Source organism: Ursus maritimus, unplaced genomic scaffold (assembly GCF_017311325.1).
Source record: "Ursus maritimus isolate PB19 unplaced genomic scaffold, ASM1731132v1 scaffold_2, whole genome shotgun sequence".
Taxonomy (NCBI): Eukaryota; Metazoa; Chordata; class Mammalia; order Carnivora; family Ursidae; genus Ursus; species Ursus maritimus.
Window position 1 is genome coordinate 45,037,906 of NW_024424452.1, and position 15,326 is coordinate 45,053,231.

The 15,326-nt window shown below is 47.4% G+C and overlaps 1 protein-coding gene, 1 long non-coding RNA gene and 4 other non-coding genes across 8 annotated transcripts in view; 5 read left to right on the top strand and 1 right to left on the bottom strand.

Moving 5' to 3' along the window:
- The window catches only part of HSPA6 (heat shock protein family A (Hsp70) member 6), a 3,057-nt gene extending 1,295 nt beyond the window's left edge, over window positions 1–1,762 (top strand). Inside the window, 9 exon segments of the mRNA XM_040634484.1 lie at window positions 1–52; window positions 54–426; window positions 429–530; window positions 533–660; window positions 662–826; window positions 828–1,011; window positions 1,014–1,142; window positions 1,145–1,321; window positions 1,324–1,762. The exon segment at window positions 1–52 is cut by the window's left edge and continues 193 nt beyond it. Coding sequence (XP_040490418.1) covers window positions 1–52; window positions 54–426; window positions 429–530; window positions 533–660; window positions 662–826; window positions 828–1,011; window positions 1,014–1,142; window positions 1,145–1,321; window positions 1,324–1,475 — 1,462 coding nt within the window. The 3' untranslated portion in view covers window positions 1,476–1,762.
- A 5,010-nt stretch (window positions 1,763–6,772) lies between these two features.
- On the top strand, window positions 6,773–15,050 carry LOC103658252. Of its 3 annotated transcripts, none has more exons than XR_005836274.1 (3): window positions 6,773–8,362; window positions 8,779–8,878; window positions 10,240–15,050. It is a non-coding gene; the product is annotated as an uncharacterized LOC103658252 (long non-coding RNA). The 3 variants fall into 3 exon arrangements; XR_567107.2 differs by lacking the exon at window positions 8,779–8,878 and having other exon boundaries at window positions 6,788–8,060; window positions 8,179–8,362; XR_567106.2 differs by lacking the exon at window positions 8,779–8,878 and having other exon boundaries at window positions 6,791–8,026; window positions 8,179–8,362.
- Window positions 6,800–6,882, bottom strand: TRNAL-CAG. Its single transcript has one exon. It is a non-coding gene; the product is annotated as a tRNA-Leu (tRNA).
- Window positions 7,452–7,523, top strand: TRNAG-UCC. Its single transcript has one exon. It is a non-coding gene; the product is annotated as a tRNA-Gly (tRNA).
- Window positions 8,346–8,417, top strand: TRNAD-GUC. Its single transcript has one exon. It is a non-coding gene; the product is annotated as a tRNA-Asp (tRNA).
- On the top strand, window positions 13,982–14,055 carry TRNAN-GUU. The gene has a single exon. It is a non-coding gene; the product is annotated as a tRNA-Asn (tRNA).
- Window positions 15,051–15,326: the final 276 nt, after the last annotated feature.

Here is a 15,326-nt window from a genome sequence, read left to right on the forward strand (position 1 = left end):
CGGGGGGGGGGGGCACGCCGCGATCGCCGTGCCCGCCTGCCTCAACGACTCCGCAGCGCCAGCCCACCAATGACGCGGGTGCCATCGCGGGGCGCAACCGGCTGCGGATCATCAACCTCCCTCGCCAACCGGCTGACACGCGGGGCGCCAGGGAGCCAAACGTGCTCGTTTTCGACCTGGGTGGGCGCACCTTCGACGTAAGGGTCCCCGCTGTGGACGCCGGTGTCTTCAAGGTGCCTGAGGCTGGAGACGCTCGCCCGGGCGGAGAGAACTTCGGCGACAGGTTGGTGAGCCACTTCATGAAGGACTTCCGTGAGAAGCACGGGGAGAACATGAGCGGGAACAAGCAGACCCTGCGCAGGCTTCGCACAGCCTGTGAGAGCGCCGCGCGCACTCCGACCTCTTGCACCCAGGCCACCCCGGAGATCAGTCCCTGTTTGAGGGCGTGGACTTCAACACGTCCATCACTGGAGCCTGCTTTGAGGAACTGGGCTTGGTTCTTTTCTGCAGCGCCTTGGACTGGGTGGAGAAGGCCAGATCCATGACATTGCCCTAGTGGGCTGCTCCGCCCGCATCTGCAAGGTGCAGAAGCTGCTACGGGACTTCTTTGGGGGTAGGGAGCTGAACAAGAGCATGAACCCCGATGAGGCTGTGGCTATGGAGGGCGGGGGTTGCTGTGCAGGTGGCTGTATTGATCGGAGACGAGTGTGAGAAAGTGCAGGATCTCCTGCTGCTGGACCTGGCTCACCTGTCCCTGGGGCTGGAGACAGCATGTGGGGAGATGACCACGCTGATCCAGAGGAATGCCACCATCCCCACCAAACAAGACCCAGACTTTCACCACCTACTCAGACAACCAGCCTGGGGTCCTGACCCAGGTGTATGAGAGTGAGGGGGCCATGACCAGAGACATGCTGGGGCACTTTGAGCCAATTGGTATCCCTCTTACTGCACGTGGAGTCCCCCAGATCAAGGTGACCTTTGACATTGATGCCAATGGCATCCTGAGTGTGCAGCCACTGACGGGAGCCCAGAGAAGGCTAACAAGATCACCATCCCCAACAAGGGCCGGCTGAGCAAAGAGGACCGTGAGAGGATGGTTTGGGAGGCTGAGTAGCACAAGGCTGAGGATGAGGCCCAGAGGGAGTGGTTGCCAAGAACTCCCTAGAGGCCAGTGTCTTCCATGTGCAGGGCTTGGTGCAAGCAGAACGCCTTAGGGACAAGATTTCCAAAGAGGACAGGCACAGGGTACAAGACAAGTGACAGGGAGTTCTTGCCTGGCTGGAGCACACCCAGCAGGCAGAGGAGGAGTGTGAGTGTCAGAGAGGGAGCCGGAGCAAATCTGTCACCTCACCTTCTCTAGGCCCTATGGAGACCCTCGTGGCCCTGGGGGTAGTCGTTGTGGGGCTGAAGCTGGCCAGGAGCCCCCAGTGCCAGCCCAGCATGAAGGAGGTGGATTGCATGGCCCCTCCTGACAAGTTCTCTGTGCCGGTCAGGGCTGGGCTTGTGTGCCCTCTAGACTTCTGTGACCCCGCAGTGAACTGCTGGAATGGGAGAGGAGGGGAATCTTCCTCCCAAGCAGGGAGCTTTCTTCTCAGTGTGTTGTATAACTGAGGTCCGTGTGATTGCACTTTTTAAAATCCTCTTCTCCCATTTCAGACAGGCAGCAGTAATTATTGTTATTATTAAAGATTTTCTTTATTTGAGAGAGAAAGAGAACTAGCAGGGGGAGGGGCAGAAGGAGAGGGAGAAGCAGGATCTCCCCTCAGTGGAGAGCCCCACACAGGGCTCGATCCCAGGACCTTGAGATCATGACCTGAGCCAAGGGCAGACGCTCAACTGACTGAGCCACCCAGGTGCCCCCAGAAGTAATTATTATTAACATTTGTGTGGCGCTTCAACATCGCTTTTACCCACTTTTTCTTTTGTTACTTGCATATATGAATTTTGTTAATATATAAGGATTTTGTGAAAGACAGATCTAAGTAAAGTTTTAAAACTCTTTCTTAGTTTTCATTCCAACCAATTAAATACATAAAGAGGCAAGGCTTTCAGAAGCAGACGATGTTGGGGTCACTATTGAAGGAGGGATATGAACAGAACTCACAAGCCTGTGTATGTGATTTCCACAGACGGAAACAGGGTAAGGAGAGTTTCAGGCAGACACGTTGAGGCAGTAGTAAAATCTGAGGGCTGACGGGAGAGAGCTGTGAGTTATTGGCTGGAAAAGTTAGGGCGATAGAGTTGGAAAAGTGGAGAAAGGAGAGAAACTTTAAGTCCCGGCAAGGTTCCCCTGTGTGACCCTAAGATTAAAAAATCCTGTATTGGGATTCTAGTTGGTCTAGTGTCCTAATACCCTGAGAAATTGTTTATATGCTAAGTAGCTGTCTCTAATCAAGTGACCTTGTCCATTGTTCTTTTAGAGAACAAGCTCCAGTCCTGGACCCTGGAAATGTAGTTTCTCCCGACTCTGGAGAGAGTACATCGAGCGGTGTGATGAAAGTCACTGTTGATCTTATGTGTGTGAGAGAAAAAGCATGGGCCCATCTGGTTTCTGCTGATGGGTGATGATGATGATGATGATAGTAATAATAGTAATAATAATAATAACGATAATATTGGAAACAGACTGCTTAGGTTTTCAGCTCTGTTCCTTTATATATGGTGCAAATTAAACTCTCTGAGGCTCGGTCTCACTTTCTATTGGGGGGGGGGATGATGAAATAGGACCTATCTCAAGATTGCCAAGAGGGTTCAATTAATTAATATACGTAAGAAGTGACGAAGAATGTTAGGCATACAGCATATGAGAACGAATAGTAGCTATTACTATTTCTCTTAGTTGAGTGTCAACTATGTAGCAGGTACCTAACATGCATAAATCTAATTTAATCCCCACAGCAACATCACAGGGTAGTAGCTCTTTTGGAAGAGGATTCCGAGGTCCAGAGAGGTTAAACACTTTACTCAAGGTCACATAGCTATTCAGTGTGTGTGTGGGAGGGGGGGTGGCTTGGAACTGAGAATCCTGTCCTGCCTGATTCTAGAGCCTGCACATTGTCACCTCACAAACTGACCACAGCTCTACTTATCATCAGAACTTCCCCCAGATGTTGTGAAATTGGATATGTTATTCCTGTAGAACACAGTTGGATGCTGAGCCCTGAGAGAAAAGTGTATCTTTTACTGTATTATTTACATGATTCACTAAATGAGTATGTGCTTTTTATAGCAAACGACTGAAGCTGGGAGGTCTTCTCAGGCTCCATTGTACTGCCAGTTGAGTAAATGACACTATGAGAGCAAGGATAGACTTGCATGAGTTAGTTCCCAGTTAACCCAGTTCACACTATCTCTCCTATGAACAATGGAAGACGCATTTTTATCTCAGAAATGCAGGTGGGCTTGGCTAAGCTAGGCTACGTTAACAGTAGCTAAGGGTTGTCTCTTGTGGGCGGAGAGGGGGTTGCAGAAACAACCCACTCCTCCTGTACCTGTCATTTCACATTTTTAACTGCTCTCTTTTCCTGCCTCCTGCCTACATCCTGGACATCCTGGTTTCACATTGAAGGAAACTGTCCCCCCAAAGAGGACATTGCATACACATTCTACAGTACACTTTCCCTTTCCTGAATTTCCTCCAACATGGACCACCCAACCTGTTTGTACTTCTCAAGAGGAATGATGGTTCTTGTGTTGCCTGGTGAACTGGGGAGACCGCGGGCCCTGGGGCCTCGACCCAGCCAGACCCCAAGAAGTCAACGAAGGTTCTTGGCCTTGTTGCGAGAATGAATTCAAGGGCAGACAACACAGCACAGTGGATAAGTGACAAAAGTGGGAAAGTTTATTAAAGTGAAAAGTACACTCTTGAGATATGAGAGCAGATATGAGAGTGGCCAAGTGAGGGAGGGAGGAGGGGAGAGAGAGAGAGAGAGAGAGAGAGTGCCCACCCAGGAGCCCTGAGTGTAGGTTTGGGTTTCTATCTTTTATTCACAGCTGTTAACCAGGGGACAGAATATTTATTACTTGGGGCAGGAAGCAAGGTTTCGAGCTTTTTCTTACTTATTTGGTCAGGGGTTTCCTGTCATGGCATCCACCATCTTGGGCCTGTCTGGTTTGATCTGGCTTCTTGTGGAGGGCCTCTGACCTTCCCATAGCGGCCGTGGCTTCCTTGTTGCTGGCTTCCGGGTCTCCTGTTGGAACCTAGCTAACTGCCTATTCATAACACTCGCAGGGTTTACATAGTTTCTTAGCATTTCAACAACATATATCTCATTCCCTCTTTAAAATCACATATAGAGTCTAAGAAGGAAAGTTCTCTTGTGCTTAGTTGTGAAAACATTTCAGACCCTCTCATTTGTGTTGTATCTATTTTTCCATAGAAGGATTTAAACACACTACTTCATCTACTTTTAAGTGACTGTTGTTAACGGTTTTGTCTTTGGGGACTGTTTCTTATATAATAGGCGTCTTTAAAGAACAAAATCTCAACTGAGTCAATCTGCAGGTCTCATTGGCTTGAGTAAGTGATTCAAGAATTGGGCACTATCCCATCTAGCAAGTAAAGGGGAGCTCCAAGGCCCTGTTCAAAATGGAAGGTTTTTATAGGAAGAAGGGTGGGGCAAGGAAGTTGTTAGCAAAAGAAAAGAAAGGATTGTTCCAGACAAGGTCACCTTCCCTTAGGAGTAAGGGGGGGGGGTGTCTTACCTACTCTTCCTTTGGGGGATGGAGAGGACCCGTGTGAGGGAATACCTCATTGGTGCTGACTAGAACATCCCTGACTGACTGGTTAAGACTATATTTCTGGGAGAGGTCGAAAGTGCAATTAGGTTAGGCATTTTCAAGAGTACCTATCAGGTATTTGGCAGATTGTCCTTCAATTTGGGTTTATCTGATGCTTTTCATTAGACTGAGGTTTTTGAGAAGGCCACTGGGTGAAGTGCCCGTCTCCACGTATTTGATCGGGGGTATGTGATGGCAACAGGACGAGTCCCTGGTGATGTTCACCTTGATCATGTGGTTAAGGTCAACTTTATTTTTTTACCCGTCTCTCTTACGAATGTGTTGTCGTTGTCTTTCATTTAGACACAGTTTTTAATTTAACTTTTGATCTTGTGTTCTAATCACATTGTCTGACATATGTGAGGGCTCAGCTGATACTGAGTGCCTTGGTGAGAAGCAAGGGAAAGGATATTCCAAGTTCAAGGTCAACCTGTGCAAAGGCACCTAAATTAGACAGACCAGGGCTTCTCAAGCTTTCATATAGACGTGCATCACCTGGAGATCTTACAAATTTCAGATTTGGTAGGTCTGAGGTGCGGCCTGCAATCTGCATTTCTAATAAACACCCAGGCTCTCACCTAAGCCTCCCAACAACTCTGGATACCTTATACTGCAGGCAGACTTCCCAAGGTCAAGGTCTAATAAAGAACAAAGAATGCAGTTTGTTTGGCAAACTTTCCCTAACTGACCTGAAGATCCTTCCATCCTCACCATCCTCACGCTTGTGAACCTCACGCATTCAGCCTCTTCATCTTGACAATTCTATCCTCCTCCCAGAAGGGCCACAGGATTTTTTTTCATAACCAGTTCCGAAAGCATCTTACTTGTGATCTTCAGGAAAAAGTAGCTCTTGAAACAACATACTCCCCAGGTTTACCTTTCCTCTGTATTACTTTTCCTGATTCGTTCTGTTGACTTCCTTTCCTGGGTTTTGGTGACCCAGCAAACCTACCGAATTAGAATTGGTGGTGGTGTTAGAATCAGCAGCTGGTTAGGTTTTAACCCAGTGCCTGGATGCCAGCAAAAGACTGAGGGTCAGCTATCAGGAAAGTCAGATATCTAGCCTGGTAGCATTCTAAAACTAAAGCCACAAGAAAGTCAGATCAAACCAGACAGGCCCAAGACAAAGAAGGTCTGAGACTGACCACGTAAGGGAGAAAAGGCCGGAAACGTTGTCCAAAGGAAATCTCCTCCCCAACTAATAAATACTCTACCCTCTGGTTAACAACTGTCAATAAAAGATAGAGACCCAAACCCTAGGCCCAGCTCTCCCTTGAGCACTCTGGCTCTCATATCTCTAGAATGTACTCTCTTTAAATAAACTCAACCACCGTCTGGTCTCTCCTTGAATTTCTCTCTTGCCATAAGACTGAGAGCTTCCAGTCACATCCGAGGGACTGGCTGGGCAGAGGCCTCCGGGCCCAGGGGTCTCCCCAGTCCACCCTGCAACAGCAGGAGTGGGTCAGGCAAGATGGTGGGAAATGTGTGGCCTCCCAAAGTTTGACACTATTGTCTGAGCATTAGAAGACTCCGGCCAAGTTAGTAAATGAAAGGATCTGAGAGCTTTGCCTTGTTCAGTCGGAGGAGACTTTGATATCTGCCTGCCCTAGTGTGCTGGGCACATTAGAAAGGGCTCAAAATATTTTTTTCATAGTTAGGTATAGATCTCAACTGCTTCCTGTTTTCAAAAACCAGTCTCCTGCGTACAATATAGAAAAAAATAGATTCAGTCCCGTATTCACAGTGAAGCATAATATTCATATATAGATACGCAGGACAAAAAGGTGTCGCTTAATCAATACTCCTTTCTCCATGAATTCAATTGTATTTGTTGGTGGAAAAAAAGGTTAAAAAAAAACCCCACACCCCACATCAGGCTCCTCCGCTATGAGCCTGCTTCTTCCTTTCCCACTCCCCCTGCTTGTGTTCCCTCTCTCGCTGGCTGTCTCTATCTCTGTTGAATAAATAAATAAAATCGTTAAAAACAAAACACCCACAGAACAAAAAGTCAGTGTTTTGTCAGAAGTGGGATTCGAACCCACGCCTCCAGGGGAGACTGCGACCTGAACGCAGCGCCTTAGACCGCTCGGCCATCCTGACACGGAAACCCAGCGTTTTCTTATTTCACTTTCAGATTACCCCACAGTGCTGTTTCATGACGTCACGTTATAGCGATGCTGCGTTTATCGTTTTAAATAAAACCAGAACTCTCCCTGGGGTCCTTGGCAAAGTACGGAGGATAAAACTGTCTCTGACTCCTCCTTCCTACTTCACCATCCTAAACTGTAAAGATCCATTTTTCCTGGCGCCTTTTCCGGCCGGTCTCCCTTGCACCCTCAGCCCCAAATCGCCGGTACCGAATCCCACACCCGGCGGATCCAGCGCTGGGGCGCGCAGGCGGCGGAGCTGGAAGTGCGGATCAGAGCAGGCGGAGGTGAAAATCTCCGGGCCGTGCGAGGCTTCGGCTTTCCCGCGGTGCTCCGCGAACCCTCCCCCCCCCGCCCCCCCTCCCCGGCCTCCGTGGCTGGGTGACGGGCTAGGAGTAAGATCGGGCTCCATCCTCGCGAAGGGAAGGCTCCGTGTGCCTCAGGATCATAGAACACCAGGGTGAGAAAAATTTGCGGCCTTTACTTTCCTTATATATGAAATTTTGAGAACTTACAACATCGGCGTTGGTGGTATAGTGGTGAGCATAGCTGCCTTCCAAGCAGTTGACCCGGGTTCGATTCCCGGCCAACGCAAACTATACTTTTTCCAGGAAGAGTGCTCGGGGTTGCTTTTTTTAAAGCCTGGGCCCAAACTAGGAACTGCGGGCGCTGCTTTTTCTCGCCCCGCTGGTCTGTCGCTGAAGAACCCCTTTCCCCGCCCAGCTGCGTTTGGGCGGAGTTCGCCTCTGACCGCTTTCCTCTCTGCGTTTCCTTCCCGCCTGCCTTTAAGCGCTTCCACCTGCAGAGGAACCAACCCGTCTGGGTTCCGAGTCTCTCCGGCCGGCGTGCAGGTGCGAGATGTCCTCGCCGGGGCCCTGCGGGGAACCGCACTTGCAGGTCTACGTCAGTAAGCAGATCCATTATTTGAAGTCAATAAATGGAACATTTTAAAAAGATGCTCAGTTTAGCTTCTGGAGAAAGTTTACGGTCGGAGCAACTTGGATATATGAATCCACTTTTTCAACTGTAAACATTATGAAATCTAAGTACGGATCAAGTTTGCAAATGAAAATTTAACGCCCGAGATGAAAAGTGCTGTGAGTGTACAATACATACTGGTTTGAAAACTAAGTACGAAAAAAAAATCTTTTTATATTAGCTACATGTTGAAACAATATTTTGGAAATCTTGGGTTACATAAGATGTAGTAGTAAAATTATTACATGTTTCTTTTTAATGTGGCTGCAAGAAATTTTAAATTACACGTGGGGCTCTCATCTTGTCGATTGTAACGTGCCTGTCGAGGCAGTAAAGGCACAGTGTTGCCAGCACTCAACCTTCTTTCACGGAAGAAATTGGCCCGGCAACTTTGAAGTAACTTCCTAAAGAAAGATTTTTGACGGCAACCTGCGGTTTTCCTCGTTAGTATAGTGGTGAGTATCCCCGCCTGTCACGCGGGAGACCGGGGTTCGATTCCCCGACGGGGAGACATAAGGCATCTTTTTGTCTCTTCCTTGCTCTACATTCTCGCTTACTTCAGAAACAAAAGGTATTCCTCGATAATTTTAGGTTCTCCCCATGATTATGGTTGTCACATGTGAATTTGTTTGCTGGATGATGGGCAGGAGAACTGGTGGGTGCGGTTATTTTGACCCTGGTTCTTAACCCTGCAAACAAGTTTCCACCTAATGGACCGCCGAAGAGGCCTGCCACTAGGTTTAACTTCTTCCATCCCCATGATTTCTTGCTGCCACTGGAAGAGAATTCCAGGATCCAGGCTCTACCTTGAGCCTTGTATTCCAAATTTTCACTCTCCTTCTTGCCGTCCCCCACACCCACGTCTTACCAGGCGCTCCTCCTTTCTTTCTCCGGGGTATATCGCTATCCAGCTGTGGCCAGCCCACGTTCTCAAAAGTTCCCGTTCTTTCTGCTGCCTTACGACAACCAAGGTGAGCAAACAGAAATGGGCTCTAGTCTGACAATCAGCATACCTGTCCTTTCATCACTAGGCGGCTGTTTGCTTTAGCCCAAGCCCTTTTTCTCTGGGCTTCGGTTTCTTCACCTGTAACGTGGAGAAGCAGTTTTGAGACCCTTTGGGGCTAAAGTCCTTCGAAGTTGTGCCCTGCACTCGCAGCTGGCACACAGTGTACGCTCATGCTTTAAAAGATACTATCTTTCCTGAATATAAGAGGAAGATATAGTCGTTGTAGAAAACATGGGAGATAAGCAAACCACAAAGAAAGAAGAGGCATCCGTATTTCCATCACCCAGGAAATCCCTATTGATATTTTGCTGTGTGTTTATCTCTTGGGCATTTTTTTAAATGCAAAGCTGGAATCACATTGTGCATATCGTTTTTTAATCTACTTGACTGTTTACTTTAAAATGTGACTGTTTCTAAATTCATTAAATGTTAGTCTAAAACGTTATTTTAATGGCTTCGTTGTGCTATATTAAGTGGCCACATCATCATTTCTTTAATGAATCTCCTGTTTTTGAGCATTTTTGTTGCCGCAGTGTTTTTCTGGCTCTTCTGGTGGGGCAGCTCTTGAAATCTCTGCTGGGTACTCTTTCGCCCCCAGCGCTTACTTTCACCATGACCTCTGTGAAATCTGTGCTCCGTACACGCTCAGTTCAAGGGTGAGCCAAAGATAAGACAGCTTGATTTGCAGATTTGGTTTTCCGGAATGAGACTATCTCTTTCGGGTCTGACTTCAATTTCCAGCCAGTCTGGAAGCCCTGGGCCCTACCTCAATCAATGCGTGGGTATGAGACTAGTTTTCTGCATCATTTAAGTGCCCAAGTCTCGTTTCCTGGCGAGTGCTGTCAGGATGAGGATCTTACCCACAGCGATTCCTTCTTTCCGGGATTGAATGCTCTTTATTTTCAATCTGATTTGATTGCTATCCAGTGCCTTACAGATTTTTTAAAAAATATTTTGTCTAGAGTTTATAATTGTTATCTATGGAGTGGTTAGCCCCATGCAAGCTCCTCCACCGTGATGGAAAGTGAAATTGCTTTTTAATTTTATTCATAATGTTTTTGAACTTCAGAAATTTCTAATTTTTATGTGGTCAAATACTTCCCCTGGTAGTTTTTAAACTTGTTTTCATACATAGAAAACTCCTTCCCACCCCAATATCTGATCAGTTTTTGCCTTTATTTTCTTATAGTAACTTTGTTTCCTTTTGCTTTTTGGCATTATCCCTTTAATTCTTTTTGAAATTATTTTGAGATATAACATGGGGTAAGTCTATAGCTCCATTCCCAACCCTTCACCTGAGCGTTCTCCATTTCATTCATTGAATAGCCCGCCCCTCAACCACTGATTTGAAATGACATCATTGACGGCTACGCACCCATCCCTCCCTCTCAAACAAAGCAAAACACAAAGTCTGGGACATACTCGACTCCACTCCCAGCTCGGATCCATAAGACAGTGGTGAAACCAGAAGATATCAAGCTTCCTCTTGGATGTTGTGAATGACCAGGAGTCAATGGCTTACATTCTTTTATGCTGCTGTCCCTTCTTGTCTTTTCTTGCTCATGTTTTTGATATTCAGCTCTGTGAGTGATGTCCCACTCTAATTTCCAAGACAGTTTTGACTCCATCTTGGAGTCTGCGTGGGATTCTTTCTCTCACTCTCCCTCTGCCCCCCTCCCCTCTCACACTTTAAATAAATAAATACATAAAATCTTAAAAAAACTATTGTCTGGGGGTTTTATACATCTGTTTTCTCTATTACACAACAATCATTTATTGGAATGATATGTGTAACTAGGTTGACCACAGCCACTCAGCCTGGCTGAGGCAACACACATAATACTGTTATGAGGTGGGGACTCTGTTGTGCTGCCTGTGTTTGAATCCTGGCTCTCTGTCTCCATTTCCTCATATGTAAAAAGGGATAATGATGATAATTATAATTCTCAAATGAGTTAATAAATGTTTAGAATGGTGGTTGGCAATGAGTAAGCATTCATTATCTTTTTTATTACTAAAACAATTATTAATGGTGGGAGGATGTTTGGGGTTTAAAAAAAGACAACCTTGTCCCATGAATTGAAGGTAAAATACAATGCAGATGGGGAAAAGGGGCGGCTGCCCCTCAGTCACCCTTGCACCCCACCTTTCCCCCATGGTCCAGGCTGCCTCACAGCCTCCCTCCTACCACAGGACGGCCACCAGTGCCAGCAGAGGCCTCAACACCTGGCTGATGCTGTCAGTGTGACCTGCTGTCTGTTATTTCCTAACTCTTGGTACCAAGGTTGGGTGGAGGCTTCAGTTCTCACAAGTGGCCACAAACAAGGGTGACTACAGAGTAGTACTGAGTGGTAGTGGGCAGCCACGGTCTTGGGGGGCCAAACTGTCCCTGGGCTCTTGTTAAGTGGATCGGGGTCCAGGTGGCCCTGTCCTGGGAGACAAACAGGGACAGGCACCTATAACCAGGACTCGAAGTAGGTTGGCTTAAATTGGACCTGCTGGTCGGGAGGCATTGAGTGGCCTCTGGGCAGGGCCCATGTAGAGTTTCCTAGAGTTGGCCAGCAGTGGTATGGGGACTGACTTTCTGGGGTGTCTAGGGAGAGCCAAAGCAGACCCTAGAAGATGACTCTTTTTGAGGGGAGTTAGCTGGTATGGCCCTGACCAATCAGAATGTAACTGCCTGTACTTTTCCCTCCTTGTAACAGGATTAATTGCATTCCAAAAGTTGTCTGTTGTTGTTGTGTTTTGTTTTTGGGTTTTTTTTGTAACAGAAAACACTGTTTAATACATATGCTAAACACTGAAGGTTGGTGGAGTGTTCCTTTTCCCTAGTGCACATGTAAAACTTTGAACAATCCAAGATTTGGGTGTGTTATATTTTTATTACTACTCAATCTAAGTATTTTTCAGTTTCCATTCAATTTCTCTTTGATTCATGAGGTATTTAAAAAGCATGGGTTTTAAATTTTCCACATATATGAGGGTTTTAAATTGATTTTTGAGTTAAATTGCATTATGTTCAAAGAATGTGTTCTATATAGTTCCGATTCCATGATATACGTTAAGACTTGTTTTATGGCCTCATACAGAGCCAATTTTTGTAAATGTTCTATATTCATTTGAGAAGAATGTATAACCAAAAATCATTGGTTGCTGAGTTGTAAATATATATTAAACCAAGTTTATTGTGTTCCTATGCTTAATTTTTTTTTCTCTGCTTGACCAGTCGAATGCTGAAAGTAGTATGTTGAATTCCCTCACCACAGAATTTGAATATTCACTGTAATTAAATTTGTCAATTTTCCCTTGTAGGTCAAATAATTCCTGCTCTTATATTTTCATGTTATTTTATTAATACATATGTTTTTAGAATTATTATATGTTCATCATAAGCATAATCTTTTATTATCATCTCGCGACCGTCTCCATCCCTTGTGATGTATCATTTCTTAAACTTTATTCTGTCTGATACTATATAGCTATATGCCAACTTTCTTTTTGTTGGAGTATTCCTGGCATATCTTTTTTCCATTCTTTTTCATTCAATCTTTCTGGTTTTTTGTTTAATGTTTTAATGTCATTTTTCTAAAACAGGATAAAATCTATTTTTAAAAAATCCACTTTAACTGGCAAATTTTCTCCATGTCTATATATTGTGATTACTGACATATTTGGATTTATTTCACCATCCCATTTTGTACTTTCTTTTTCATGCCTCAGTTTTGTTTTTGTTTTTGTTTTTGTTTTTTTCTTTCCTTTGGACTGCTCTTATGTGTACACACAAAGGGAAGTGCAGGAAACATGCGTATTTAGAATAAACTGGAAAGTAATTTTTAATTCCTGCTGCCAACGCAATAAAAGAGGTGAAGGTGAGCGAACTTGTTCCCAAACTTGCACTTCACAGACGAGTAAAATGTTGGTGGTCGATATAGAGTTGCCAGCTTTTTATTTTGGTAAGTTAGGAAATTTATAAGACAACCACAGCCACAACTATCACCTAGCCTCACCATAATTTTAAAAAGAACATTTAAAAACAAACTTTTAAAGTGTAAAAAAAACAAAGGTAGTCTCAATGCAGAGATCATTTGGCGAAGTTTTCTGAGATGCGCGCGCGCGCGCGCGCGCACACACACACACACACACACACACACACACACACACTTGCACCTGCCCTTATCTGTATTCGTTGTACACAGATTCCACCCAACGGCACTGGGAACTCTGACCTGCACCTACACTGGAGCCCACTAAGTAGCGGACGGTGGTGCAGAAGGAAGAGCAGGTTCTGGGTGGAGGCTGGGGAGGGGTCCCCCCGACCAGCCACACACTGTGGGTGCCTGGGTGCGGCAAAGAACGGTGGTAGAGGGGGTAGGTGTGCCTGTGGCGGCGAAATGGGCCAAGAACCGAGAGGAGCTTCCGTCCAGGCAGGAGAGGAGAGGAGGCCCAGCCCTGGCCGCGATCCCCGGGCTGATGATGTTGGATGCGCGGCCTCTGCCCTCGGATATTTAGATTCGGCTATTTCAGGGCTTAAGTCCTTAAGTTCCCGGCATTTATAAACTCCGTGTTCTGTCCGGGTGCCTAACACGCTGGTGGGGGGGCTGGAGATTCGTATTGGTCTATTAGGCTCCGTTGCTTAAACATTTCATTCTGCCCGGCAGGATCGGACCCGTGATGCCGTGTTTTAAATACTCACAATAACGAGCTGACACGAACACATAAATTGTTAGATCAGCCAAAAAAAGAAAAAAGAAAAAAAAGTGGACTGTACTTCCAGGAGCAAAAACAAGTGAACTCGCGAGCCCGCAGAGAGCCTTCGTTTGGCTTCCCCGGAGACCTCGGCTGCTCGGCTGTTCGGCCTCGTCTGGGGGAACACTGAGGCCCGTCCCAGGTCGAAGCAGGTGCCAGCGCCGAGGGAGAAACCCTGCTTCACTCGGGCCGCCCGGGGCGCCGCAAGGGGACCGCCCCACGGGCGCCCGCGCCAGCCCCCGCCCCGTTTGGGGGCGCAGGAGGAAGCTGTGCGAACGTTCTCTGCCGTGAACTGACTTGGCAGAAGCAACAGCTTTCGCCTGTCTCTGTGGCGCAATCGGTTAGCGCGTTCGGCTGTTAACCGAAAGGTTGGTGGTTCGAGCCCACCCAGGGACGGGATTTGAGCGTTTTGAACCCCAGGGTGTGGCCCCCTGGGACGCGGAAGCCGCGGAGGTCTTGACTCGGTCCGGCTCTCACCCACCCTCCCGCCGGGCGCCCGGGCCATCGGTCTGCATGGTCTGCGCCGCAGGTGGCAGCAAGCCTTTTAGCGGCTTGACTTAGGTCCTACGAAAACTGCCCCATGAAACTGATGTTTTAAAAATGGTTGCCGACCAGAGGAGGCAAGTGCTGATAAGCCAGAGATGAATTCGTTAGCACCTCTGTGCCTGCCTTGCCTCTGTGCTTGGATTTCCGAACTCCTGAAACAGGCGTGTCCGGAACCGGGCCCTTAGTCATGCTGAGTCCTACCGGTTACCCGTGTCTGGAGTCGGCCTTCTGAATACCTTTTCAGGAGGCGCCTTCCTCTCCGGCCTCGCTGCCTTTTACTTCCTCACCGCTTCCGCCTTGGGTTACTGCGGTAACCACCCAGCTTTCCAGGGGGGTTCCTGTCTTCAGCTCCCCTCTCCCTTCCTTCCTCCACGTAGCTGCCAGAGAGCCTTCCTAAAATGAAAACTTGTTCTTAAAATCCCTCAATGGCTTGCTTGGCCGGCGGGGCTCTCCTTAGCTTGGGCAGCAGTGCCTTTCAGGATCCGGCCCTGACCTGGCTCCTCGCCCTCGCTGGCTCTTTACCCTGGAAAGCAGCTGAACTACTTGCTTGAGTCCTACTCTGGCTTTTGAATCTTTGCCCACAGACCTTCAGTGTCCGTCCCCTTTGCCTGGCAAACTCTCACTCCTCCTCCACCACCACGAAACTGAGCCCGTTCTCTGCAGACTGTTCTCCGTTCTCTCCTCGGGGCTTTTCTCCCCAGAATGCATGCTCCTGCAGGAACGACTCCGCCGGGTTCATCTATCTTCAGCACCTGAACCCAAGCTCCGGGCATCATAGGTACTAAATAGATGTGAGTTGAAGATTGTATTTATTTGTTTATTTGCAAGAAAGAGAGAGCGCAAGCATGAGAGCGGGGTGAGGGGCAGAGGGAGAAGAAGAGCCTCCCCCCACCCCCTGATCCTGGACTCCTGGATCATGACCTGAGCGGAAGGCAGACACCCAACGGACTGAGCCGCCCAGGCCCCCTAGATGTGAGCTGAATGTCTGGGGTTTCCCGATGCGCTTGCCTCATGTCTGGATCTCATTTAATATTCAGACATCAGGCTCGAATCATGTTGGCATATAGCTCGTAACTGACAGACACAACGAACGAGGCTGACCCCATACCTCTGTGCAGGCC